Below are 26,637 nucleotides of genomic sequence, written 5' to 3' on the forward strand. Positions count from 1 at the left end.
TACTTTATATTATAGGATTTAACTGCAATAGATAGTAAATATCCCACCACCCAAATATCTTTTTATCTGTCTACATCTCAATTACCTATTTATCTATTCAACAAATTATCTAATTATGAACATAATGTTTCTAATTAATAATCAATAATTGGTTTTAGTATTTCTGAAATATAAATTTCAGTACCCTAATCAAATATCTATCTAAACAACAAACTATCTACCTATCTACTATCCAACTAACTATCTAACTTTCTTTCTAGGTATCAATATTTGGTTCTAGAACATCCATAATAGAAATTCCAACATCCTAATTATTATCTATCTATCTACCCATCTAACTATCTATCTTTCTAGGTATCAATATTTATTTCTAGTACATAGAAATTTCAACACCCTAATCAAATATCTATCTATCTAGATAACAACCTATCTACCTATCTATACTATTCACCTAACTATCTATCTATCTATCTAGGTTTCAATATTTGATTCTAGTACTTCGGTAATAGAACTTCCAACATCCTAATTATTATCTATCTTTCTTTCTAGGTATCAATATTTGGTTTTAGTATTTCTGTAATAGAACACCCTAATCAAATATCTATCTATCTAGATAACAACCTATCTACTATCCACCTAACTATCTATATATCTATCTAGGTATCAATATTTGGTTCTAGAACATCCATAATAGAAATTCCAACACCCCAATGATATATCTATCTTTCTTTCTAGGTATCAATATTTGGTTTTAGTATTTCTGTAATAGAACACCCTAATCAAATATCTATCTATCTAGATAACAACCTATCTACCTATCTACTATCCACCTATCTATCCACCTAACTATCTATATATCTATCTAGGTATCAATATTTGATTCTAGAACATCCATAATAGAAATTCCAACATCCTAATTAGTATCTATCTATCTATCCATCTAACTATATATCTATCTAGGTATCAATATTTGGTTCTAGTACTGAAGTAATAGAAATTCCAACACCCCAATGTTATATCTATCTTTCTTTCTAGGTATCAATATTTGGCTTTAGTATTTCTGTAATAGAACAACCTCATCAAATATCTATCTATCTAGATAACAACCTATCTACTATCCACCTAACTATCTATCTTTCTTTCTAGGTATCAATATTTGGTTCTAGTACATCCGTAATAGAAATTCCAACACCCAAACGAGTGCCTAGACGTCAGCTTCCAGGTAAAAGTTATCTTCTAGAGTAGCAGCGCTACAATTAAGTTATTTTTGTCAGGGAGGGTGGGGATATTGACCTGTTTTTTACACTAGTCCCCAAAGTTTTAAATTACCTTTTTCCTCTTCGTTGGCCTAATTACTTTGTGGACTTTTATTAAATTTTTATTGGTTTCTTCTTTAAGTTGAGTATCCTAACTTTTCAACCACAAGTTGTAAAATAATAACACATGGTACAACGAATAACTATATTTATAAAGAAGCTTCGCTACTTAGACTAGATGAGTGTACAAATCGGATTAATTTGTACATATATCTAAGATTCTGTATACTTTCCTATCATAGCTTAAAAAGGATTGCTCAGTTCCAACTTGCAACATATGCTGAACTGCAACCATAATATATAAAATCAGTTCGCTTAACACGTCCCTATTCGTTTGAGGAATTTACAAAAACAAGGAAGACTCTTTCGATGGCAGGTTTTAACACATACTGCGTCAAAATTACACACAAATTTAATTTATAGAGAAGCTTCGCTAATAAGACTAGATGAGTGTACAAATCGGATTAATTCTGTGTATATCTGAGATACTGTATACTTTCCTATCACAGCTTGAGGTAGAATAAGAAGAATAATTAGTAAGACAATCAGAGTAAGGAGATATAGTAGACCATGTTCATTAGACTAATCACTTTATAAAATGACGTGTTGCTTCGCCATTAGAGGAAGGGGGGGTGGTTGTTGTTGAACTTAGCACAAATGAAAAAAAGAGGAGAAAATTATTTCTCTTAATAAGGTGAAGCTCTGGCATAACTCTAATATTTCACTCTATACTAATTACCTAAAAAAAAGAAACTTAGACCTTTGATTAAGCTCTATTGGCAAGACAATCATATGATAGTAAAAAGTGCATTACTTTGAGAGGTCTGATTTAACTCTATTATGAAGACAATCAGTGGCTAGTTAGATGATTACTTCCAGATCAAAATAATGAGAGTTCTAATTACATTCTATTTTAATTAAATCAATGAGTCCCTAGTGAAAATAGTGTTACTAGAATTAAAAGAACTTTGAGAGGTCTTATTTAACTCTAATATGAAGACTTAGAAGATTACTTCAATATCAAAATAATGAGAGGTCTAATTACATTCTATTGTAATTAAATCAATGAATGCCTAGTGAAAATAGTTTTACAAGAATAAAAAACTTTGAGAAATCTGATTTAACTCTAATATGAAGACAATCAGTGGGTAGTGAGAAGATTACTTCAATATAAGAATAATGAGAGGTCTATTTACATTCTATTGTAATTAAATCAATGAATACCTAGTGAAAATAGTGTTACTAGAATTAAAAGAACTTTGAGAGGTCTTATTTTACTCTATTATGAAGACAATCAGTGGGTAGTAAGAAGATTGGTTCCAGAGCAAAATAATGAGAGGTCTTATTTTACTCTAATATGAAGACAATCAGTGGGTAGTGAGAAGATTACTTCAATATCAAAATAATGAGAGGTCTAATGAAACTCTATGGAAATAAATTATTAAGTAGTAAATAGATCATTACTAGAATAAAAAAAAACTTTGTGAGGTCTTATTTTACTCTAATATAAAGACAATCAGTGGCAAGTTAGAAGATTACTTCAATATCAAAATGATGAGAGGTCTAATGAAACTCTATGGAAAAAAATCATTAAGTAGTAAATAGATCATTACTAGAATACAAAGAAAACTTTGAGAGGTCTGATTTAACTCTAATATGAAGACAATCAGTGGGTAGTGAGAAGATTGGTTCCAGAGCAAAACAATCAATCATTTATCTCAACGCTTGGATGGGGTCATTTATTCAAAACAATACAAATGACCAATGACCTATCATTAGTGAGACAGTGTAAAGTAGCACCAAAAAATTACGTCATACGATTAAATAACCAATGAGAGGCCAGTATAAATTTTACTATTTGTCAGTTACAGTGTATACTGGCCTATCATTGGTCTTTTGTATTGTTTCGAATTATTGTACACTATATGCTGTTTCGATTTATTATGATAGATTCTTTCAATTGCAAGTTTAAGCAGGCATTTTGACTGACAAACGATCAGACATACAGGCGAACATACTTATAGAGTATCTTTACATATAATAACAGGGAAAGTTGCAACAAAAATATCATAACAAGTAAGCTGATCAGAAAATTTGGTAGTGCTGTCATCTTTTGCTGAGGACTCTACTTTGTTTTTTTAGACCATTATGTCCGCACCCTGTGATAGGAATAATAATATTTGTGTGTATAACAAATAATCAGAAACATTCCTGCCCAAAGATGTTGTAATCAATATCATCACAAGGACACTAATGTACAAAAGAAGTGAGCAAATTCCAAAATCTTACATTAGGTATCAATAGTTAAATTCGATACACATATTTTTTTTGCTCAATTCCATCAAGCACATTTTAAATTTAATACTTTGAAAATATTTATTATAAAAAACTTTGGTGCTAAAATTAATAGGTATAGAATATTTTTATAAAACTTTCTGATATGTTTGACCTACTAAAAATGCAATATCATCAAAACAAATCTCTTGTTTATTTTTTGAATCATCAGAAACTAATTATAAAAACATTTCTGAACTAAAATATCCAATATTTCTTTATCTAACATCTACCTACTTATTTACCTATCTATCTATCAATTAATCTATCTATCTACCTACCTACCTACCTACCTACCTACCTACCTACCTACCTACCTACCTACCTACCTACCTACCTACCTACCTACCTATCTATCTATCTATCTATCTATCTATCTATCTATCTATCTATCTATCTATCTATCTATATATCTATCTATCTATCTATCTAGTTGCCCAGAGATCAGAGAAGATAGGGTCTCTATGTTCAGAACATAATTGGTCCTGTGTCAAAAGGTAATTAATAAATTATATTGATAGTTGCGAAGCGACACGATAAGTCTTTATAGTTGGTTGGTTGGTTTGTCTTTATATGATTATAAGAATGGTTGTAAATTGGAAAAAGAAGATTTATACAATCCCATTATATAAAGAACTAAGGTTTTTTTGCCTGAAACTTAAGATTTCAGTAACTAACAAACTATTTAGCTATCAATTTTAAGTAAGCTTTCCATATGTCTCAAGAATGTTTTTGGCTCTTTATTTTGGATTAAGTCTTGTGATGGTTTTAGGCTATTTTTGCCTCCTTTCTCCCACTTAGATTCTACGGGCGCATTCGTTAATATGTAATTAAGTTGTTTAAAATTAAGCTACAGTTAAGAGTCGAGTAGAGATGTTAGATGTAGGGTGTTTTTAAATATCAAATCCTTCCAAAACCAACCATTTCTTTGCTTTTTAAAAAGTTTAAGATTTTTTTTTCGGTACTATTTCTCTAAATAGGTGCAATATAATCAATATCATGCGTTAAAACTTTTTTTAATTATACAATATACACCCTTATTTTTCGTTATTTTCTTGTACTTTTTATCAAACAATGAAAAAAAAGTATATTGTTAAATGACAATAAAATGTTAAATAAAACATTATATCTTGTAATATGATTCTTAATGTTAATTTTATCACTTAAATGATCCTATTATTTAGGACAAAGGAATGTTTTGATTATCACTCTGTTCAAATAAAAAGCTGATTACCACTAAAAGTTTTGCAATTTTTAATAACATTAAAAGCAAATTTTAATAGGAATCAAAAACATTTATTCTTGTGTTTGTATGGCAAAAAATATTAATCCCCCCCCCCCCCGGTCTTATTTTTAAATAATGGGGTCAGCGGTTTTTATTGTGCCACAAGGCATTTTTTGAGAAATTTTTTAAAATAATTTTTTAATAAGGTTGAGGAGTTTTGTCTTAAAGGGTATTTTTGTCTAATTTCAAAATTGTAGTCTTGTTTATTATTAGTAGGGTACAAGTTTCTTCGTTTAGGAGTATTGAGTGTAATTAGATACATGGATTACATTGTTAAACTTACATTTAATTATCTATTGTCTAATTTAGTTTAACATTAATAATTCTACCCATAGATAGTGCAGATATTCAAGTTATCAACATTTTTAATAAGACAAGAGCAGTAAATTGTCGTACAGACAAATATGTAAAATAAAACTGTTGAGGCTACTGAAAATATTTCCAAAAATATTCTCTAAACTTTAAAAGATATACAGGAAACAAAACAAACTGGAAAATATCAAATATTGGTGACCTAGCTCAGATTTTACTAATTTACTCTCATTAAAAATAAATTCAATTTTTGGTGGTGTGATTTTTTGCACACATTTTGCCTTTTTTTTTATAAACCTAACTATATTTTTGCACTACAAATTGGTCCTCAGTATTACTGACAAACCTGATTAAACTGCCTTTGAATTTATTATAAATTCTGTGTTCTTTGTATTATTACAACTTTGTAAATTGACCATGTGATAATCTCAAAAATATATTCTTTTCCATTTCAACTTCTATCTCAATGCCTCTGTTTTCCCAGGGATTTCAAGGGAATATCTTATTCTCAATTCCAAAGCAGTTGTCTGTGTTTGTCTTAAATTTTTTTTTAAAGGCGCCTTGAGTGTTATCTGTTGATAAATCGTTATCAATGTGCGACTTCAATGTTAATTGTCATGAAAAGAGCCCCCTTTACTAAGATAAAAATCTGATAGGATAGTTTATGTTTTCTTGTATCTTTCAAGCAGTACTATTTATTCATCTAGCGACTCGAAAGAAAAGGAAGGGGACAGCAACATGATCTTAAACCCTACCATTACATTTTAATTGAGAAATTGAATACTGTAGACAAAACCACTTACTTATTTCTATGAGAGGGTACACTCCTCCAATCCCATTCCTCCCTGGCATTAGCTGTCCATTCGTGTAACAAATCAAATTCGGTTTCAACATTCTTTCAGAATTTCTTCTTCCTTAACCACGGATTAAGCAAACGTCAATAACACGAAGAAATATAAATTCTATGAGAGGATTTTTTGGTCAAATCGTATTAAAATATGCCTTTTTAATGGTTGTAGAAATATGAATATACGTAGATATTATGACAGGGGGGAAATTTTTCGTCATCACTTATTGGTCAGTTCCTTCATCCAATAGAAGGGGAGAAAATTGAATAAAGGAGATGGAAGAGGGAAAGGTCGTTATTTTAGCCAGCTACATGTTTCACTTTATTAAATTGAAAAAAAATGTGTCTGCTAAAAAATTTAATATCTTTTGCTTATTTACTTACCCTTTGATTTGGAAATTCTTTAAAATAAAACTGAAACTTTTGAGTTTGAAGTTTATATATGTCTTTTTGGTATATTTGTAATGGCACTGCTACTCTATTACTACGGTATGTCAGTCCGTTCTTACTTAAGTTAATTGATTTAGTATACTGTTCCTATGCAGTATAGACTCTACAGTATCTATACATTCTAGAATATACAGTATCTACGCCGTCTAAACTACAGTTTCTACAATTTATAGACTCTAAAGTATCTAAAAAGTCTAGTATTTAAGATATCTAAAATTGTATTTTCAGATTCTAGACTATACAGTATATAGTCTAGACTCTATAGTATCTACCCAGTTTAAACTCTACAGTCTCTACATATTCTAGACTATACAGCATCTACACAATCTAAAGTTTCTTAACAGTCATTCTAATTAGTACCTACACAGTCTTGACTCTACAGTATCTACACTGTCTAGACTCTATAGTATTTATCAGTTCTAGACTCTAAAGTATCGTATCTTAACTGTTTATATTGTGTAATAATTACAGTTTACCGTTTTCTTTATGTTTTGTTGTTTCATTCACTCGTATACTCAAATTTTATATTGCGTATGAAACTCCTAATGTTGCTTTGCTTTTAATAAACAAAATTGTCCTTGTTTTATCTTATTTGAATATTCCCTTGTTTGTTCTTTTCTACAATAAACAAATATTCAAGCACTTTATGATATTACACACAGATTTAGAAGTGAAGCTAGTTTGCAAGTCATGCTTGCCCGTTAATATGTACCTAGTAGTCATTTGTTTTTCTAGTTTCTCCGTTACTTACATTTTGTCATTCCTAGAGGCAAGAGAATTGTGGTGTTTCACCCCCCCCCCCCCCCAAGCAAAATTAAGGGGGATACACCCTCCTAGGTGTTTAACCACACTACTTAATGATCTACAACTCTCGGATATAAACAAACAATAATAATTCATGGATTGCATTTATAAGCAAAAAATTTAAAAGATACCTCTTAATAATATCAAGTTAATATTTGTACATTTTTTAGGCCTACAAGACTAGGTTTTCTGAAACACGATCCTGACGAAAGAAAGGTAATATATATTTCTTGTGTGGTTTTATAGACCTAGTGTGGTATGCGGCAGCTCTGGACCATGCAGAAACCAAGACATTATAGTGATGCTACGCACCTAGTTAAATCCTGTTATTCTACAATTATGAAGCCACCTGAAAAGATGTCATATAACGGTACTGATTTTATCCCTCAGTTGTCCTGCAAATGGAGGGAGGGATGTTACCCCTCCCTCTCCCATCTTAAGCACCGGAACCTTCCCCTTCAACCACCAAGTTATCAGCACCACCTCAACCCTGAGGATAAAGGATCTAAACCTGCCCCCACACAGACTGTTGTTGTCACAAGTAATCATCAAACCTTCCCTCTTTAGTACCCAGACCTACCACTCAACCCCTCTATGCTTATCTACCTATGGTGCTGCTCCACGGGCTGTCCTGCCTGCCCCAGACAGGGATAGCCATCTACCTAACCATTGCAATTATCTATGTTTTACTGTATGATTTATCTTTAACCATCTTTATTCCTAATCCATATGTATTTATATTATGGTTAACTGTATTCTTAATCCCCCCCACCCTTTCCAGGGATGGGGAAGCATGATTGCCCAAACTGACTATTGTATATGTATTATAATGCTTTTATGTTATGATCATTTATTCCTATCCATGTAGTTATTGTTTGTTGTATATATCTTCAGTATCCTTTACACCTTCAATAAAGTGACAACTGAAATAGATGTTGATTCTTGTCTAGTGAAAGCTAGAGAAGCGTAGCTTCTCTATAGTAAGGTGTCCACGTCTGTTCACACTGCCGTAGTCTTTATTCGAACTCTGGTGTCTGCCATTTACCCTAGGCGGATACCACAACTTTGGTGACAGCTGTGTGAGATTACGGCGAACCACAAGTGTAGAGCAGACGCGCATCTGAGGCTAAGGTACTCCCAGCAGTGAATCTGGCAAAACTGACGCAAGCAACCTGAATTACCCACCCTGGACAGCAAAGTTTAACTCTGCATCCGGCAGTTGTGGAAGCGAGACAGCGAAATTTGACGAATAACCGCGAGCAGCGCTGATATCTAACGGATAATTGAGCGCCAAAAGGGCTGAAACAGGCCTGCGGACCGGCTGAAACAAGCCAAATAAGTGTAAACGGCTGAAAATAGGCCAATTTTACTGCAAGAGATAGCAGGATCCGAACCAGTGGCGCTAGCAGGACGGGACATTCCCTGCCGCCGATAGGCTGAAACATGCCACATAGCTGCAAGCGGCGCTAGCAGGACGGGACATTCCCTGCCGCCGATAGGCTGAAACATGCCACATAGCTGCAAGCTGCGAGCCAACATACGAGTGTAGTGCACCAGAACAGAGAAAAACTACGTCAACTCCAAGTATCCTGAGAGGCTACAACGCAGCCACCCATCTAGAAAAAACAGATATTATGTTACATTGCAGGGATTACCACCCTGTTGTGAGGGCTAAACAATAGATTTATGAGCAAAGCTTGGCAAACAAATTGTTGTGTTGTGATAAATCTAAGAATAGAACAGGCTTGGATTATTGTGTATTGTGATAAGAGCTAAAAATAGAACAGAGTTGGTAAACAAATCTGTTATGCAATTGTGATAAGGACAAAAAATAGAAGCTAGATGTAATATAAATAAAGACCCTGATATACAATCAAAACATCTCAAGCCCACAGCACAATAACAATACACCCCTTATTCCAAGGGAAGGGACGGAGCCCCTCTCCATTGAAGGCAAATACAATCAGGGTGATATAATAGATAAAACCTAGGATTAAGAAGAAAAGGCCCTATTACACCAGCACACAGTTACCCCCCTCCCTCACAGGGGGAACGGACGGAGTTACCCCCGTCCCCTCACGCGCTTCCCCCTTCCTACCCACACTAGACTGAGTCCGTCTGTAGTGTGGGGCTAGCGATCGGACACACAGAGCGCCATTCACGGGTAGCGCAACAGAGTGCGGAAAATATCATAAATCCAACGGACGAAGTGGACCAATGAGAGAGCGAGTTGAGGGGTGAGAGCGCGTTTTCCCCGTGTGCGCGGATTTGAAGGTGCGGACGCGCGTTGCAAGGACAGGAGATTTCACGCACACACACACCCACACAGGAGAGGGGCCATTCTATAGCATACATCAGAGATATTTTTTTAGGAGAAAAACTTGCAAGCTCCTCCCTCCCTGTCTACAGTGTGATAAGGAAAACTAAACCAGTTCCTTAAACCCGCTCAGACCCTCAACATCTTCCTAGCCTGCCAACCCTACTTCAAAGCTGAATGGTTAGTGAAACAAATATATGTATATATAAATACCCAAGTGATAAATAAGGTTGTTTTTTTTGTATCATGGGTACAAGTAAGTGAATACTAACCTCACCAAACAACACTGGAAACTGATATGATAACTGAACGAAAGTACGCCCACCCTGTGGACATAGCCTGACTTGCTGCCCCACACTGGGCAGGGGTGGTGTGTACCTGGACCATCGACCTTCATAGTTGTGAACTATATACAGAGGAAGCGTGATTTTTTTGAAGCAAGGAGGAAAAGCTAGCTAGCTCTGGGGATATTCCTATACACGTATATATATATATATGGGCGTGTAGCCATGTATATATATAGATAACCTACTTATCCATATATCCACTAGCGGATACGCTCCTAGAGACATCTGTGATACCTAACATATTCCCTGTTACCTTTAAGCTAAGATCCGCTGGTTACCACAGAAATCAAGAGCTATACTGGAAAGGAGAACAACTCAGGCTCAACAGTTAAACAAGACGCTGGCACCAACAGACCAACCCCCTACTACTTATCATGGGGGCGCGCCAGCCAGCCAGCCAGCCACAGAAACTCTTGAGCCAGGAGGACCGAGCCTACGGCTACGTGGACTACCACCCTAATTACACAGCTATAGTATTTATACTAGGGGTGAGCCGGCTCGAACCTCCTTGCGGTGCGGCTACTCTACTCTGCTCCTATATCTACAAGATACTGCTTCTGTTATTACTTTGGCCTACTGTGTTGAGTACAGTGAACATCAAACACATGCCAGGTCACAGACCCCTGGTCCCTGAGATGCCCTTGTCTGGAAGGGTGACTGAATGTCCGCTGCACAGCTCCTGTTCAGTTGGTGCTCAACGTACGAGAAATAGCAATACTGGACTGGGGGTTGCTGAACCTGTAGGTGTCCTCCTGGGGGTGTTGAACGATGCAACTGAGCCTAATGAGAAGGTGACAAGCTTCAGAGACTTAGTGGCCAGCCCCAAGATGGACACTACTACCAGAACTGAGATTTCAAAGGGGCCCAGCCCTAGGGCCAGTACCACCTGTTTCTGGGGTGGAAAGGTCCTCCCTGGCACTGGCCTCACCAATCTGGAGGATGGGGAGCTGTCCCAGGGGAATAGGCTCTTCACCCAGATGCCCGACGCGTACCTGGGGGTGGGGGAGCCGCCACCCAAGCCTCCCTGGGAGCCCCCAGGCATGGAACGACTGGGGACCGGCCTAAGGATGGGGACTGGTGACCTGCGGCAGTGGAAGACGTTACCCAGCACGGAGGGAGCAGGGTTGACCAGCAGCAGTGAGGCTGTTCCCCCACACTCCAAGACCAGATGCCGCTACTCTGTTGAACCACTGCACATGTCCCAGCCAAGTTCCCCCATGCTGCTGAAGATGGAGGCCCACCAGGATGCAGAGCTCCAACTAGGAAAGACAATAAGAAGGCCACCCCTTGCCAAAACCAGAACCACCGCAGGGGCTCCCCACCAGCAGCTGACGGAGCCTGGCAGGGACGCAATACTAGCTGGCAACTCTGGCCCAACTCAGGTGGCTACCAACAGTCTGCTGACAGTCCGGAATACAGTTCAGGCTACCATCAGTATGGCATCTTCTGGGCCTTGCTGGTCCACCTGTGGGTACCTGTCCACCCACTGGCCACAGGTACCCCCCAGAGATCATAGCCCCCTTTCCGACTGGCACCATCAACAGCCTTGGCTACCAACCATCTGGCATACCCAGAGGCAGGATCCCTCATGTGGAGAAGCACCTGCAGAAGCTAAGGCCGAGGCTGGCCTCGCCACCCAGGGGAGGGGAGCCGCTGTTGGATGGAAGGAACCTGTGTGTATGGGGAGGAGGCTGAATGTAACCAAGGAGCCACCACAAGCAGCCCAGCACCGCCTGACCCCTAGTAGGGGAGACCCTGTTTGTCAGCTGGTGCCCCAACTGGAGGAGGAGAGACCTGGCAGGTTGATACACCCTGGGAAAGCCGGCCTGATGGGACCCAGCTGGACGAAGGGGCGCTGCCGCTTCAACGGCCACACAGCCGCCAAGTGTAGAACCGGTTGGGACCGGGCAATGAAGAAACACCAGGCCGCCCAACAACCTGCATGCAACCAGTCTGCCACCCAGGTCCACCTGGAGGGAGATGCCCAGCCGTCACCCCAACTAGCTGCCGCCGCTGGGGCCGCGGCTACCCAGGAGTCTGTGTCTCAGATTGGGACCATGGTGGCCAGGATCAACGTGCTGGGAGGAGCGGCTGAACCCAACCGGTTTGGTCTGGACCTCAGCCGCAACCACAGGGGACCGGTGTCTGTAACCCCTGTCACCCCCAGCAAGAGCCGAGGGGCGCTACCCAGCGCCACCGGGACGGTGTACGGGGAGGCCCTGGCGGCCGCCGAGTGGGAGAGGCAAGAGGCGCTAGCCAGCGAGTCTGAGTCGATGTATGGGACGCCAACCGGCGTCGCCACCTGGAAGGAACGAGAGGTGCTTCCCTGCACCACCAAGCTGATGTCTGGGGCGACAACCGTCGCCGCCACCTGTGAAGACTGGGGGGTGCTATCCAGCGCCCCACGCTGGTGCCTGGGGCGACAACCGTCGCCGCCACCGAGAGACCTGGACCCCTGTGAAGACTGGGGGGTGCTATCCAGCGCCCCCACACTGGTGCCTGGGGCGACAACCGTCGCCGCCACCGAGATACCTGGACCCCGGAATGAGCCCGCAGCCCCAGAGGAAGGGGTGACACCCGTCACCCCCAGCCAGCCAGAGCCCCCAGCCAGCAGGGAGAGTCCAGCTGTCCCTCACCCTCAACTGCATCCAGCTGTCTACCTCCCTCAACCAAGCCAGGGTAATTGTATTGCACTGGTGTACCAGGAAGTTTGGGCTGGGCCAAACTTGCCTGCGCCCCCTGCATCTGCCCCAGGAGCCAGGGTATCAGCCATTACCAGCCAAACTGAAGAAGCTTTGACCGCTGCCTGGGGAGTAACACCACTAGATGCGCCAAGTGCCGAGCCTAACCATAGAAGTAGAGGATCCCCAACAATTATGTCTACCCAAGATGGAGACAATGTGCCTGGACCCCTTCAGGCTAGGGGAGGAAATCCGGAGCCTTGTGCCTCCAGTCCACTAGCAGCAGTGTCCGTGGATGGGCCTGTCTCCCAGCCAACTAGAGCGGAGCCACCCTTGCAGATCCAAGACAGCCTCCGGCATAAAGGGTGGACTGCTATCTTTCCCTACCCTGCAGGTCGGATTGCCATGCACCACCCTGCCAATGTCCAGAATGAGCCTGAAGGAGGCAACGCTCCTACAGTATGGCAACCACCACCTGCCCGCGTTGACAGAGACCCTGGAAGCCGAATGAACCTGACCAGCCCCGAGGGCGAAGAAACTGCGCCTGCATCCAGTAGCCAGCCTGCCAGCAGCAAGGTGACCAACACGATGGAGACCACCAGCCCAGTGGAGAAACCTGCAGAGGTGTATACCAGGCGGCTGTTGGTCCAAGCCCCCTCATGTGCTGTGCCACCCCTGGAGGTTGCCAGGGTGGCCTCAGAGGTACACATCCAACGGCCAGAAGATCCAACAGGACCAGCTACTCCAGCAGATATAGCCGATTCCGTTAGACCTGGGGAGGGCTGGAGTCCACCACCGTCCAGCAACTGGTATCCTGGCGGACCCATTCCACAAGGACAACAAACTGAAGGCCGCAACCACTGTCGGAAGTCTGGCGGTGCAGACAACCCCTCCAGCCTTCCGAGGGGAGAGTTGTGGTATGCGGCAGCTCTGGACCATGCAGAAACCAAGACATTATAGTGATGCTACGCACCTAGTTAAATCCTGTTATTCTACAATTATGAAGCCACCTGAAAAGATGTCATATAACGGTACTGATTTTATCCCTCAGTTGTCCTGCAAATGGAGGGAGGGATGTTACCCCTCCCTCTCCCATCTTAAGCACCGGAACCTTCCCCTTCAACCACCAAGTTATCAGCACCACCTCAACCCTGAGGATAAAGGATCTAAACCTGCCCCCACACAGACTGTTGTTGTCACAAGTAATCATCAAACCTTCCCTCTTTAGTACCCAGACCTACCACTCAACCCCTCTATGCTTATCTACCTATGGTGCTGCTCCACGGGCTGTCCTGCCTGCCCCAGACAGGGATAGCCATCTACCTAACCATTGCAATTATCTATGTTTTACTGTATGATTTATCTTTAACCATCTTTATTCCTAATCCATATGTATTTATATTATGGTTAACTGTATTCTTAATCCCCCCCACCCTTTCCAGGGATGGGGAAGCATGATTGCCCAAACTGACTATTGTATATGTATTATAATGCTTTTATGTTATGATCATTTATTCCTATCCATGTAGTTATTGTTTGTTGTATATATCTTCAGTATCCTTTACACCTTCAATAAAGTGACAACTGAAATAGATGTTGATTCTTGTCTAGTGAAAGCTAGAGAAGCGTAGCTTCTCTATAGTAAGGTGTCCACGTCTGTTCACACTGCCGTAGTCTTTATTCGAACTCTGGTGTCTGCCATTTACCCTAGGCGGATACCACACTAGGACTGATTTTTAAAAAAATATAGAATCAAAATTTGTTTAAACCTGTACTTCAAATTTACGTTTCTGTGGGAAATTATCAAAAAATCGTCTAAAACAATGATTTATTAACCAATATACAGTGTTTTTTTTTATGAGCACTTTTTTGAAAGGAATTTTACCCCACTTATAGTTATCAGAATTTAATGATTAATAGTTTATTTTCTTCGTTTTTTAAGGGAAATTATGAAACAACAAAAAAAATTACAGTTTTTGTTGAAAAAGTACGGTAAAGTTGAAAATTAAAAACTTAGGTGTCAACATCTAAAAATGGTTTTAGCGCATTTTTCTTATGCTCAAATAATCAACCTTTTGCAAGAATGGCTGCTAATCACTTCAAAGTTGAGATATAGAGCTAAAAATGTATACAGATACTATTAGGGACATGTACTAGAACATATCAAAGTTTGAAGGTCATATCTCAACCAGGGAGGGAGTACTGGCCCCCCAAAGTCGACTACAGAAAATCCATTTTTAAAGAAAAATGCGCTAAAACCATTTTTATATGTTGACACCTAAGTTTTTAATTTTCAACTTTACTGTACTTTTTCAACAAAAACTGTAATTTTTTTTTGTTGTTTCATAATTTCCCTTAAAAAACGAAGAAAATAAGCCATTAATCATTAAATTCTGATAACTATAAGTGGGGTAAAATTGCTTTCAAAAAAGTGCTCATAAAAAAAAACATACTGTAGTTTTGATTACGCTAGGAAAGACAGGAATCTTTAAAAATCAACATAGTAAATATTTTTGCTAAGAAATACTTTTTTTTCTAAATGTATGAGTTATGGTTGTTATTTTTGCAAATGTATCAGTTTTACTTGACGCTGTCGGCATGTTACCAAAGCAAAAAAAAATTATCAAATTGGGAAGGACTGTCTTCCCTTTTATCATCCTTTATAGTTTCATTCACACACCCCTGGTGAAACGCTGTGCACGCCATTGTTTTTTTATTTTTATTTTTTTATTCATAAATATATTTTATAAAAATAGTCCAGCATTAACAAAATAAAACAGTGCTAAAATAATGCAGGAAGTAGCATAAAAACGTTAATTAAGTTTGAACAAGGGTATAGATATGATGCTTTGTTTTACATTTTTAAATAACGTTTTTGAGATAAAATATTATTATAATCTATCATATTTTATTGGACCCTGTAATTGTCATAAAAAAATTAAACTGTAAATATATTTTGAAATGATGGAAAATAGTTTTTTCTTGAGGTGAAATATCCTTGTCAATGACTTGGACACTGATATTCACATTTGGCATTTGCATTCCTAACTTAACAAATCTTTGCATACAGAAACAAAGATTTTTTTAACAATACCTGCCAAAAGGCTTTAGATAAATATTGATCAAGTTATCCTATACTTTTTCAAATATCTACAACGAATTTTAAATATTAGTCTTAATATTTTTATTTCTTTACTAGTTAACTGGTTGCATCCCTCCTAGCCTCTAGGGTAAGGCATGGGGTAGGTCAAGAAAATAGCCTAAAATACCCAATACATTTAAATCTTTCCTGAAAGATACAACCAATAATGAACAGCAATTACCAAGATCTTGAGCTTCAGACAAAAAAAGACTTACTACCTTATATTATTAATACTTTTTAACACTCTTTAATTTGGCTAATACTTGAAAGTGCTCCATTAGCTATATGACTTTTTTTTTATACATTTCAGCCAACGTTTCGACCATTTTAAAAAATTGTTATCCATTATGCCTATTCCTGTATGAAAGTTTGAAACAAATGTAATTAGAAATGTAACCAAACATAGCAACTGCATTATTCCAAATTTTCAGTGTTCACATCATGTGTACAAATTTTCAGTGGTTGTCCTTTCTAAATGAGATGCTATGATGCATTTCAAATATTTCTTTTAATTTGGTGTAAAGGTAATATACTCTCGTTGAAAAAAAAGCAGTTTATTTTATTTAAAACTATTTCTAAAATTGACGGGCGGACCTTTACCCATGAAAAGCATTGTCTTATTTGGCTTTGGCTATTTCTCTAGTGAGGCTCATTTATAACCAATCAAAATAGCCTTAATCCTGATCAAAAGCAAAATAAGCGAAGCAGCTTATAGTGCCTATAAAAAAAATGACGTCATATAATACAAATGTCCAATAATAGGCCATTTTACATTTTACCATTGGTCAATTAGAATGTATACTGGCCTATCATTGGTCATTTGTATTGTATGCATCATTTTTGTAAAGGCACCAAAAGCTGCTTCAGCCCAGGCCCCAAAGTAATCTTGCTTGATAACAGTTTCATTAGTACTTCTTTAGTACATGGGATATTTATTTTGGCTGTTTCATATTGACAGTGTAAATCCTAAGACTTTATATTCCCAGAGATTTCTCTCTTTTCCTCTCTCTTACGTATCTAAGCTTTGTTTCAGTATATATGAAATTAAATGCATCTAAGACGCTTCAACTAACACAGAATTTTATAAAAAAAATAGCAAATTCTTAAAATCACTTAAATGAGTTCTTTATATTTATACTAGCGGCTAGGCTCCTAGAAGCCTCTAGGGGCAAATGAATGTGGGGGGAGACGACCCACTAAATTTTAAATTTTGTTTTAAAAAGTAGAAAAAAAATTGGAGGAGGGTCATTTTTTTCTTGGGGCTATTTCTCTTGGTAGGGTGTTGGTACCCTCCTCAAAAATAGTTATAAACCTTCCAAGGACCTATGAAAAGTTACACTATAAAGGAGAACCATATCACTTCAGCGGTTAGAGAGATCCTTCGCTACAGACAAAAAACCTTACTACTTTATATCGTAGGATACCTGTCAATTACTTTATGAAAGTCAAACTACCATTATTAACAGAGATTAATTGTTATTCTTCCACTTATGTTAATGCAATATACATATTTCAAGATAAAAAATTAGATGCTAGTTTAAAATATGCAGTAGCATCTTGAATATCTCAGCTTAGGATTATTTGCATGCAATGGATAAATTATTTATGGACAAACTATCAAATACTCGGTGATCTACTTATAGACAATATATCTAATTCTTATAGGAATTAAAATAATGTTATTTCTTCTCTTTATTTTAGTGTCCTTTGATTCATAAAAATCCATGTAAAAATTGTTTTTTAATTGTCAGTTTCGGATTATTAGCAAGCAATTGGTTTTTAAAATTATAGAAAATCTACTAAGTTGTTCATAAAAGTCAAGATCATACATTATTAAAAATCTAATTCATCAAGTAAGATTATTTTATGATGGAAATTATATCAAATGCTTTGTTAATGTCTAACTGACATTTTAAAATAAATCTTTGTTGTTTACCCTTTACATTAAAATTTCAATACTAATAGTGACATATGTATTATGTATTGCAAATATGAAACACTAGCGGCTTCGCCCCTAACCTAAAACCACCGTAGGACCCTGAAGAGTAGAGCCAGATCAGTTCAGTGGATACCGAGATCTTAAGTTTCAGACGGACATACATACAGATAGACAGACATCGTTCTACTTTGTATTATCATATGTCTAATTGGTCTATTGGTGACAAGAATTCTGCAATTTTATTAGATTAGAGGCCTAAAGTTTTACAATTTTCACTCCACAATTTAAAGATATAGTATAAATCTGTGCACATCCACACATGCACATACACACATGCACATCCACACATGCACATCCACACATGCACATACACACATGCACATCAACACATGCACATACAAACACATAAATATACATTACACTAATATACAAACATGCAGGGAGTGAGGATTAGGCCAATTGAAGATGGATGCAATTTAAAGTTTCTCGTATTTATTATATGCCCTAGAGTCGATTTAAAAAAGTAAAGTATATTATGAATCAGCAATGAATACTTAAATAAATATAAAAAAAAACTATTAAAACTGCTAGTTTTCATGTGTATTAGGTTCAAAATAAGATCCTGAAAAAAATTTTACAAATATATTTTCTTTCTTTTATTTACCTATCCCTATCAAACATATATATAAAACCAGCAAAAATTACTTTGCATTCTTTTATTAGAAACAGTAAACATCAAAGTACAGTATACCTTTATGTACATACAAGCAATATACAACTAATAAACATAAATATATTAAAATATTTATGTAATTTGAAATCTTTAAAAATGTAGGAAATTGCAGAGAAAATAATCCAAAAATCATACCGGATCCTATAATGGTAAACTTAATAATTATTCAGTAGTTGTGGAAATCTTAATCTACAGACAAAAATCCGTACTACTTTTTTGATAGGATAGCTACTAAAAGTAAGTAATGTTGCTGCGTTATTCTTCTTGTACAATTCTTTCAATTTTCATAATGAATTTTTCATTATTCTAAAGCTGCATTTTACATATTGCAATGTAGTACACTTCCATATTGAGCTTAATCAGTAATCTAGATATCCTTTATCTGTGTCGTATATTATATAATATTTTGTATAATATTTACAAAGGGAATGCATTCCGGTAAAATTAGTGATCATTAAAACAGTAATAAAGGGATTTCATGGTCTTTAACATTATCTGTTGAAAACTAATGCATTGTAAAATGTCAACAGAATCCAATCTTCTTGTAAATGTTATTCTTGAAAAATCTGTATCTTCACAATAATATAGCTCCCTTATTTATAACTACTTAACTTTTTGAGCCTTTTCTCTCAAATTAAGTAAATTAGAAATAATATCACATTATATCTATGTCCTTTTAATAAAATTATTTAGTAGTAAAATTTAAAAAAAATTCTTGTTCTGAATAAACAGAATTGTTTTATTCTATTATTGCAGCAAATTTTACTATACATTCATTTAAAGAAGTACAGCTGCAAAAACAAAAATTCCTATTATCTGAGTGGTAGCTAGTTCACATCATAATAAATATTGAAATCTATGTTTTTTACTTGTCAAACACAGAATCGATAAATATAAGATTTAGTCGTAAAGCTTTTTTATAAATAAAATGACCTTCGGATCTTTAAAAATAACTTGCATTTAAAAAAAATGTTTCTTATGATTTAGTAATTGCATATATGCAAATCTAAAACGGGAAAAGGTAAAACTGGTCGTTCATTTTTTAAATACAATTCTATAGAGCAGCAATAATATTAGTTTTTAAATTCAAAACCATGATTTAAGATATTTATCCATTCTCTTTGGGTATTGGATAGATTTAGTTACTGAAATGGTTTAAAATCCCCAACAATACATCTCTTTCTCCCTGACTTTGCCACAAATATTGAATTATACTTTGAACTTTAAATATTGGCTTTATATGGATATGGAATATAATTGAAAGTGAAAACAGTGTGGAATTTGAGTAAGTTGATCTGTACTCCAGCGTAAATTTTAGTTCAGCTTTTTTTTGTAAATATGTGATCCAAATTACTAGAGTATAAAACAGTATTTATTCTTGAGGATATTTGTCAAAAAGTTATATAAATTACTTCAACCCTGTCTATATATATTCCAATGAATTTTATTTATCTAATACTATTTCTTAAAAGTTTACTAATTTATGAAAAATGATATAGTATTTATATTTGTAAAATGATTAAAGTTAGGCGAATTATAATTGCACGATGAAGATATAATACTTTAGAATCTTAAAAAATTGGCACCATTTAATTATTAAAAATTTATTACCACAATGAAAAAGTGAATTATAAAATTTACTTTGATCAACCCAGTCTCAGTATATTTTTACAAAATTATAAAAAATATTACTCACATAAATACACATTAGTCCAATCAAATACTTGACTGGAAAAGTTTTGCACAGAGAGGATAAATATTAAATAGGCCAACTTTGATTTCAATCAGAAAAATAACAAGGATATATTTGATCGAAAGTAGGGTACAAGGATAATACTTTTTGTGAATGTTATAAAAATGCTAAGAGTAAATCCAATTATTCTTATAAATTATAATTATCTATCGCATCGTATTTTGGACAGCTTTCCGTAAGTAATGAAATAAAAAATTATCCCGTTTAGTTGGACCCGAGGGGCAGAAGGCCAGGGCCAACTGGTATTGATTTTGTGATTTTTATTTTATTATTCGTGGAAAATTGTCTGTAATGTAATATGTTACATAATATTTCAATATGGCTCCTAACCAGTTCTGAAAAAAATACCTTTTTATGTTTTGGGGGATAAAAATAACTTTTTAATGTATTTTTAATAATTTATCTTTAAGTTTACGATTGTTTTTTGTTTTGTTCAGGAGATAGGATTGGTATCAAAATGGTCAGACCTTTGCCTAGAACCTTGTTGTATGGAGTTAAATTCTAGATTATACTATTGTATACAGGTAAGCTAGTAACCTTTGCCTAGAACCTTGTTGTATGGAGTTAAATTCTAGATTATACTATTGTATACAGGTAAGCAAATAACCTTTGCCTAGAACCTTGTTGTATTGAGTTAAATTCTAGATTATACTATTGTATACAGGTAAGCAAATAACCTTTGCCTAGAACCTTGTTGTATAAAGTTAAATTCTAGATTATACTATTGTATACAGGTAAGCAAATGGTCAGACCTTTGCCTAGAACCTTGTTGTATGGAGTTGAATTCTAGATTTTACTATTGTTTACAGGTAAGCAAATAACCTTTGCCTAGATCCTTGTTGTATGGAGTTAAATTCTAGATTATACTATTGTATACAGGTAAGCCAATAACCTTTGCCTAGAACCTTGTTGTATGGAGTTAAATTCTAGATTATACTATTGTATACAGGTAAGCAAATGGACAGACCTTTGCCTAGAACCTTGTTGCATGGAGTTAAATTCTAGATTATACTATTGTATACAGGTAAGCAAATAGTCAGACCTTTGCCTAGAACCTTGTTGTAAGGAGTAAAATTCTAGATTATACTATTGTATACAGGTAAGCAAATAGTCAGACCTTTGCCTAGAACCTTGTTGTATGGAGTTGAATTCTAGATTTTACCATTGTTTACAGGTAAGCAAATAACCTTTGCCTAGATCCTTGTTGTATGGAGTTAAATTCTAGATTATACTATTGTATACAGGTAAGCAAATAACCTTTGCCTAGAACCTTGTTGTATGGAGTTAAATTCTAGATTATACTATTGTATACAGGTAAGCAAATGGACAGACCTTTGCCTAGAACCTTGTTGTATGGAGTTGAATTCTAGATTATACTATTGTATACAGGTAAGCAAATAACCTTTGCCTAGAACCTTGTTGTATGGAGTTAAATTCTAGATTATACTATTGTATACAGGTAAGCAAATGGACAGACCTTTGCCTAGAACCTTGTTGCATGGAGTTAAATTCTAGATTATACTATTGTATACAGGTAAGCAAATAGTCAGACCTTTGCCTAGAACCTTGTTGTAAGGAGTAAAATTCTAGATTATACTACTGTATACAGGTAAGCTAATAACGCACTTTTTTTTTATTTTATTCCAGTTTTTAGTATTCTATGCTTAACCGTTAGGAAAAACTGGCAAATGTGCCAAAAAGTTTAGTTTTAGCCATAGAAGGAAAAAAAAAGACAATTAAATATATTTATAAAATACGAAAAATTTATTCAAATCTTGCCTTTAGTAAAAACTGGCATAAAAGCTGGGTTTTTTTTTGAGGAAATGAGAGCCTGTTTTGCTTTATCTTTGAGATATTATGAATGATAATGTTAAGGTTTGATAATCAGAAATTTTTTTCGTGCACAGTCCCTTTAATCTAATCTATTATAATTTTAGGAATGCTGTTGGTTGAAAGATAAGAAAGAACAAGATGGTTTCTGTGATCAACATTGTTGTAAAGATTATAAGGTAGATATTTAGAATGAATGCTTCAAAGGGATTCATCAGTCATGCTTTTCAGTCATTTTTAGCTGTCTTAATGCCTCTGGTATTCTATACTAGCCTACAGCTCACGTTGTTCGCTGGTCTGTAATGCTCTTGAGAATATTAAATATCCGTACTGGAAAGGATATCTGTACTAAAAAATATTTTAGCAGAAAATCGTACTTGAACTTTGTATGTCTGTCTGGTACAAAATCAGAATTATGATTTACTTAAAATTAAAAATGAAAAGCAAATTTGTCTGTGAGGATTTCGCTGACTGAAAAGCAACATATATATTTAATTAACTTTGTCAGTCAGTCCGTCCATTATGCTAAAGTTTTAGTAATTAGATTTTATGGTATTTTATGTTTTAAGTTTACTGTATATATTTCTATTGACATCTAATGTTTTAACCATATTGTCCGTCTACTTTATTAGATTTTTATGAACTTCACAAAGTTTATGGGTGTTATCATATGTTTCTTGGTACTCTAATTGAAATGTCTGTCTGTCTGTCTGAAAGAAACCGTAAAGAAGTAAACGTAAATTTCTCTTCAGTTATAAAAGATCAATGGCTGGAATTAAAAACATCCCCATACTGATGAACTTACTTTGTCCGTCCGTCTGTTGGAATGCTTTGATATGCATCTACTATCAAAGATATTATATAAATTCTATTGTAAAGATTTCCATGTTTATTAGCTTTACTATGGACTTATAAATTATGTCATCCTTGTTTAGCTTTAAAATTTCTAAGAAATTCTATATGTTCTATAATTAATATCTTATCAAGAGTAAGGGCACATCAAGGGTAAACCTTGGTGGGTTAGGGCCCCCTGCAAGAGTTAGGCTTATGCAAAAAAAACTATCCCTTCTAATTTACAATTTATTTATAAAATATGGAAGTGTATTTTCAATGCTCGATATGCACTCGTTATGGGAAAGCACCCTAATCCTCACTTTAACTGACCTTGCTTTTTTATTAAATATAATATTTTTTACGCGAAGCCCCTCTTTAATTAGAAATGTCCGTCTGAGGGTAAAACATAATTCACCATCTGCTATTAAAGAAAGACGGTTTTAATTTTTGAGAATATACCCTATACCTTTAAGCATCCAATATGTGATTTACTTATTCCATCAGCCTGTCGGAAATACCCTGCAAGGCATTTAATTTAAAATGTAAAAATTTTATTTATCAAATTATAAAGTAGATAGACGATCACGACTGATTTTTTCTAGAGAAGATTTTCCTGATAGATGAATATCTACTCTCTACCTTATTTAGTCGGTTAGTCTGTCTGTAACCCTCCAGATGACATCAATTTCTGAAGGGAAATGTGCCTTTTCTTCTATTGAAAATAGGAGTCTAGCCTATAGTCCTTAAAATAAAGTAAAAGGATCTCGGTATGTGTGTGTCTGTCTGTACTAAAAGATCTCTATAAACGCAGAATCGATATGGTTCTCCTTTACAAATAAGCATCCATTATATAATTTACCTGGTCTGTCAGTCTATCGGTAATGCTCTGATTGTCATTTGATTGATAGAAAGATGAATTTTTCCCTGGTAAAATTTTACAGGGTGATCAGCATCTACTCTGCATCTCAATTGGCCCGTCAGTCTGTCTGCAAAAATATGTTTTTCCACTTTTTTTATGAAGTTTAAGATCTCAATAACTACTGAAGCAATTGGGTTCTCTAATTTAGGTAAGCTTTAAATAGGTCCCATGATGGTATTAGGCTATTTCATTTTCAGATGGTTTTGAGCTATTTTTTCTGGCCTGTTTCTGCCTCTTTTAATTGAGAGCCCCTGGATGCTAGGTACACATCCGCTAGTTTAAAATATTCTTATGCATTTAGAATAGAAAGAGATAAATATATTAACTTACACATAAAGATTACTTCAAGTTCAACTACTTACGTTAGAATTTCTGTCCGGCTGATTTTAGTTATTTATTTTATAATAAAAGCCTTTGATACTATGAACGTATTAACATTCTGCCTTAGCGTTTTCTTGTTTTTAAAAAAAACCTCTCTCTAACTTGCTTTTTCTTCCATTTTCTTTTGATTTCTTAATTTAATCTTCAAATACGTACTTATAATAAAGCCATTTTCATTCTTTCAAAAATGCAATTTAAATTACGGAATTTATTTTCCAATATATATTTTTTTATAACCGTCAGGAAAGGGTTAAAATGTTTTTAATTTTTGTTTCAAAATTTGGACACATTAGGGAGGGGCGCTAGAATCAACTCATTTTAAAACTAAGTTTTCTTAAATTTACTATATTATGAATTTAAATTTTCTTTTTCAAGAATAGTAATAAAATACTTCAAAATTATGTAAATAGCAAGATGAAATAAAAAAATTTATTTATTCTTAATAAATTAAAATATTGGGTTTTATTGTTCTGGGCAATGAGAGTTTATTATGGATTATTGGAGCACTATGAGTTTTAAACAATAATTCCTTGGAAAACTTGAGCTTGTTTATAGACATTTATTTCCTATATAGATCTGTCATGGATCTTGAAGCAATAAAGCAGGCCCTTTTGTAAATGTTAAAAATTGGAAAAATCTATTAAATAAAAGTAATCGCAAATATACTTAGTAAATAAACTTAAAAGTGTTTACTAAGATGGAAGTCTTTCATCGTTTTATAAAAGTTACCACCCTTCCAAAAAATAGCTTTAGAAAAAAAATTCCACTCTAATTTTAAAAATCTTATTAAAGGTAGGGTGGTCGACTTCTCCTACACGCATACCTTAAGTGTCCCTGGAGGCCTTAACCGACGTAGCCGCTAGTATTGATATAAATAAATTCAACTATGATTTCAAAGTTAATTATTTGTTTAATTAAATTTCTAATAATTTAAGGTGAAGCTATATCAAAATGAGCCATACAAACTGATAGAAGATGAAACAGAACCGGTTCTGGGATTTATTAGACATGGCCATGGTCTCAGGTAAGATTAATTGGGTTTTAGATTTAAATTATGTAGGTTCCCAAATAAGTAATATAATGGGTAGGAAGAAAAAGTACAGAAGACCCTTAAATTACTATTTTTCACAAATTCGTATTATGCTTTAGATGCTTTTCTAGTTAAATAGGATTCTGATTATGAAGAACTCCAAGCAAATATAGCTTCAATTATTTTTTTAGTTTACTGTACTTTTTATTATTAATGATAACCTTTTTTTATATCAAAACTAGAAATTAGCCCTTTATTTATTGCTAAAAATTAGCTATTCTTTACTAAATATGTTCTACAAGCCTTTATGTCAATTTTGATTTCAGACTCCAAGCCAAGCGTTTAGAGCCCATCGAGACGGCCTACGACCTGTGTGTTGACAGCTGCTGTTTGTTGGACAATATGAACATCTTCAATGCGGAGAGCTGGTTCACCCTGACCAAACTAGGGCTGCGCCCACAGCATCTTTAAAAAAAAAAGAGTACAAAATTTCAAGTTTCTTCAATTTGATTGGTTACAGTACATTTTAATTACTTTCTACATTTACTGTTTTTTGGAAACTTAAATAAGGACTAAAATATTTCAAATTTCAAATCTCTCCAAAATAGAGATACTTTAAAAAAATAATATTATTGAAGAAAATATCCTTACAACCTTCCGTAATGGCAGATTTTGTCAACTTATCTAAAAAAAAATTTATTATCTAGCTTATTTACAAACTAAATACATACTAGAAATAATAATATTAGTTGATAATGTAAATGTACAAACAGAGAAACTTGAAGATAATATTTTTTATGTTCAACGGCACAAATAATTAGAAATTAATCATTAAGTTTAATTTAAGATGTATTTTAATTTATATTAGAATTCTTTAGCAATTTTTACTTTCAAAGACGTCCAAGGGTGGGAATATAGGGTGTTCATCCCCTCAAACTTTGAAACTCCTTATTTTCCCCTTGAAATAAAAAGCTTAGACGTCCTTGTTTTTTTTTCTGTAAATAAAATTAAAAACAATTTTTATCAGTCATCAAATGCTTTAACAAAGTCTAAACAACACAAATTAAAACTTTTATCTATTTTTTGGCTTGAAGAAAAGATAACTTACTCAAATTGAATTTTTTCAACACAATCATATCTCATCAAAAATGAAGATTTGAATGTTAAATTCTTTTTTAAATACTTTCTGAGTATATTTTTATTTATAGCTATAAAAATTATTTTATTTTACTGTTGCTTTATATTTATTGTGCCTTTGTTGTTATGTAATATATTAATTTTATGTAATAAATAGAATAATAATACTAAACCTATGTCTGTGGTCTACCAAATTTTACCAATAATAAATAAATCCTATTAAAATATGTGAGTTTTCATTTTTAA

General features: G+C 35.1%; 1 protein-coding gene across 1 annotated transcript in view; it reads left to right on the forward strand.

The window, feature by feature from the left end:
• The window catches only part of LOC145314543 (uncharacterized), a 49,240-nt gene extending 22,622 nt beyond the window's left edge, over nt 1-26,618 (forward strand). Inside the window, exons 5-11 of the mRNA XM_080154503.1 lie at nt 1,147-1,222; nt 4,084-4,147; nt 7,519-7,564; nt 20,698-20,784; nt 22,198-22,269; nt 25,160-25,248; nt 25,581-26,618. Of these exons, the coding sequence (XP_080010629.1) occupies nt 1,147-1,222; nt 4,084-4,147; nt 7,519-7,564; nt 20,698-20,784; nt 22,198-22,269; nt 25,160-25,248; nt 25,581-25,725 (579 nt within the window). The 3' untranslated portion in view covers nt 25,726-26,618. The remainder of the gene's footprint in view (nt 1-1,146; nt 1,223-4,083; nt 4,148-7,518; nt 7,565-20,697; nt 20,785-22,197; nt 22,270-25,159; nt 25,249-25,580) is intronic.
• Nucleotides 26,619-26,637: the final 19 nt, after the last annotated feature.

This window comes from Acartia tonsa, chromosome 3, assembly GCF_053477335.1.
Source record: "Acartia tonsa isolate MP-2025a chromosome 3, ASM5347733v1, whole genome shotgun sequence".
NCBI classification, from domain to species: Eukaryota; Metazoa; Arthropoda; class Copepoda; order Calanoida; family Acartiidae; genus Acartia; species Acartia tonsa.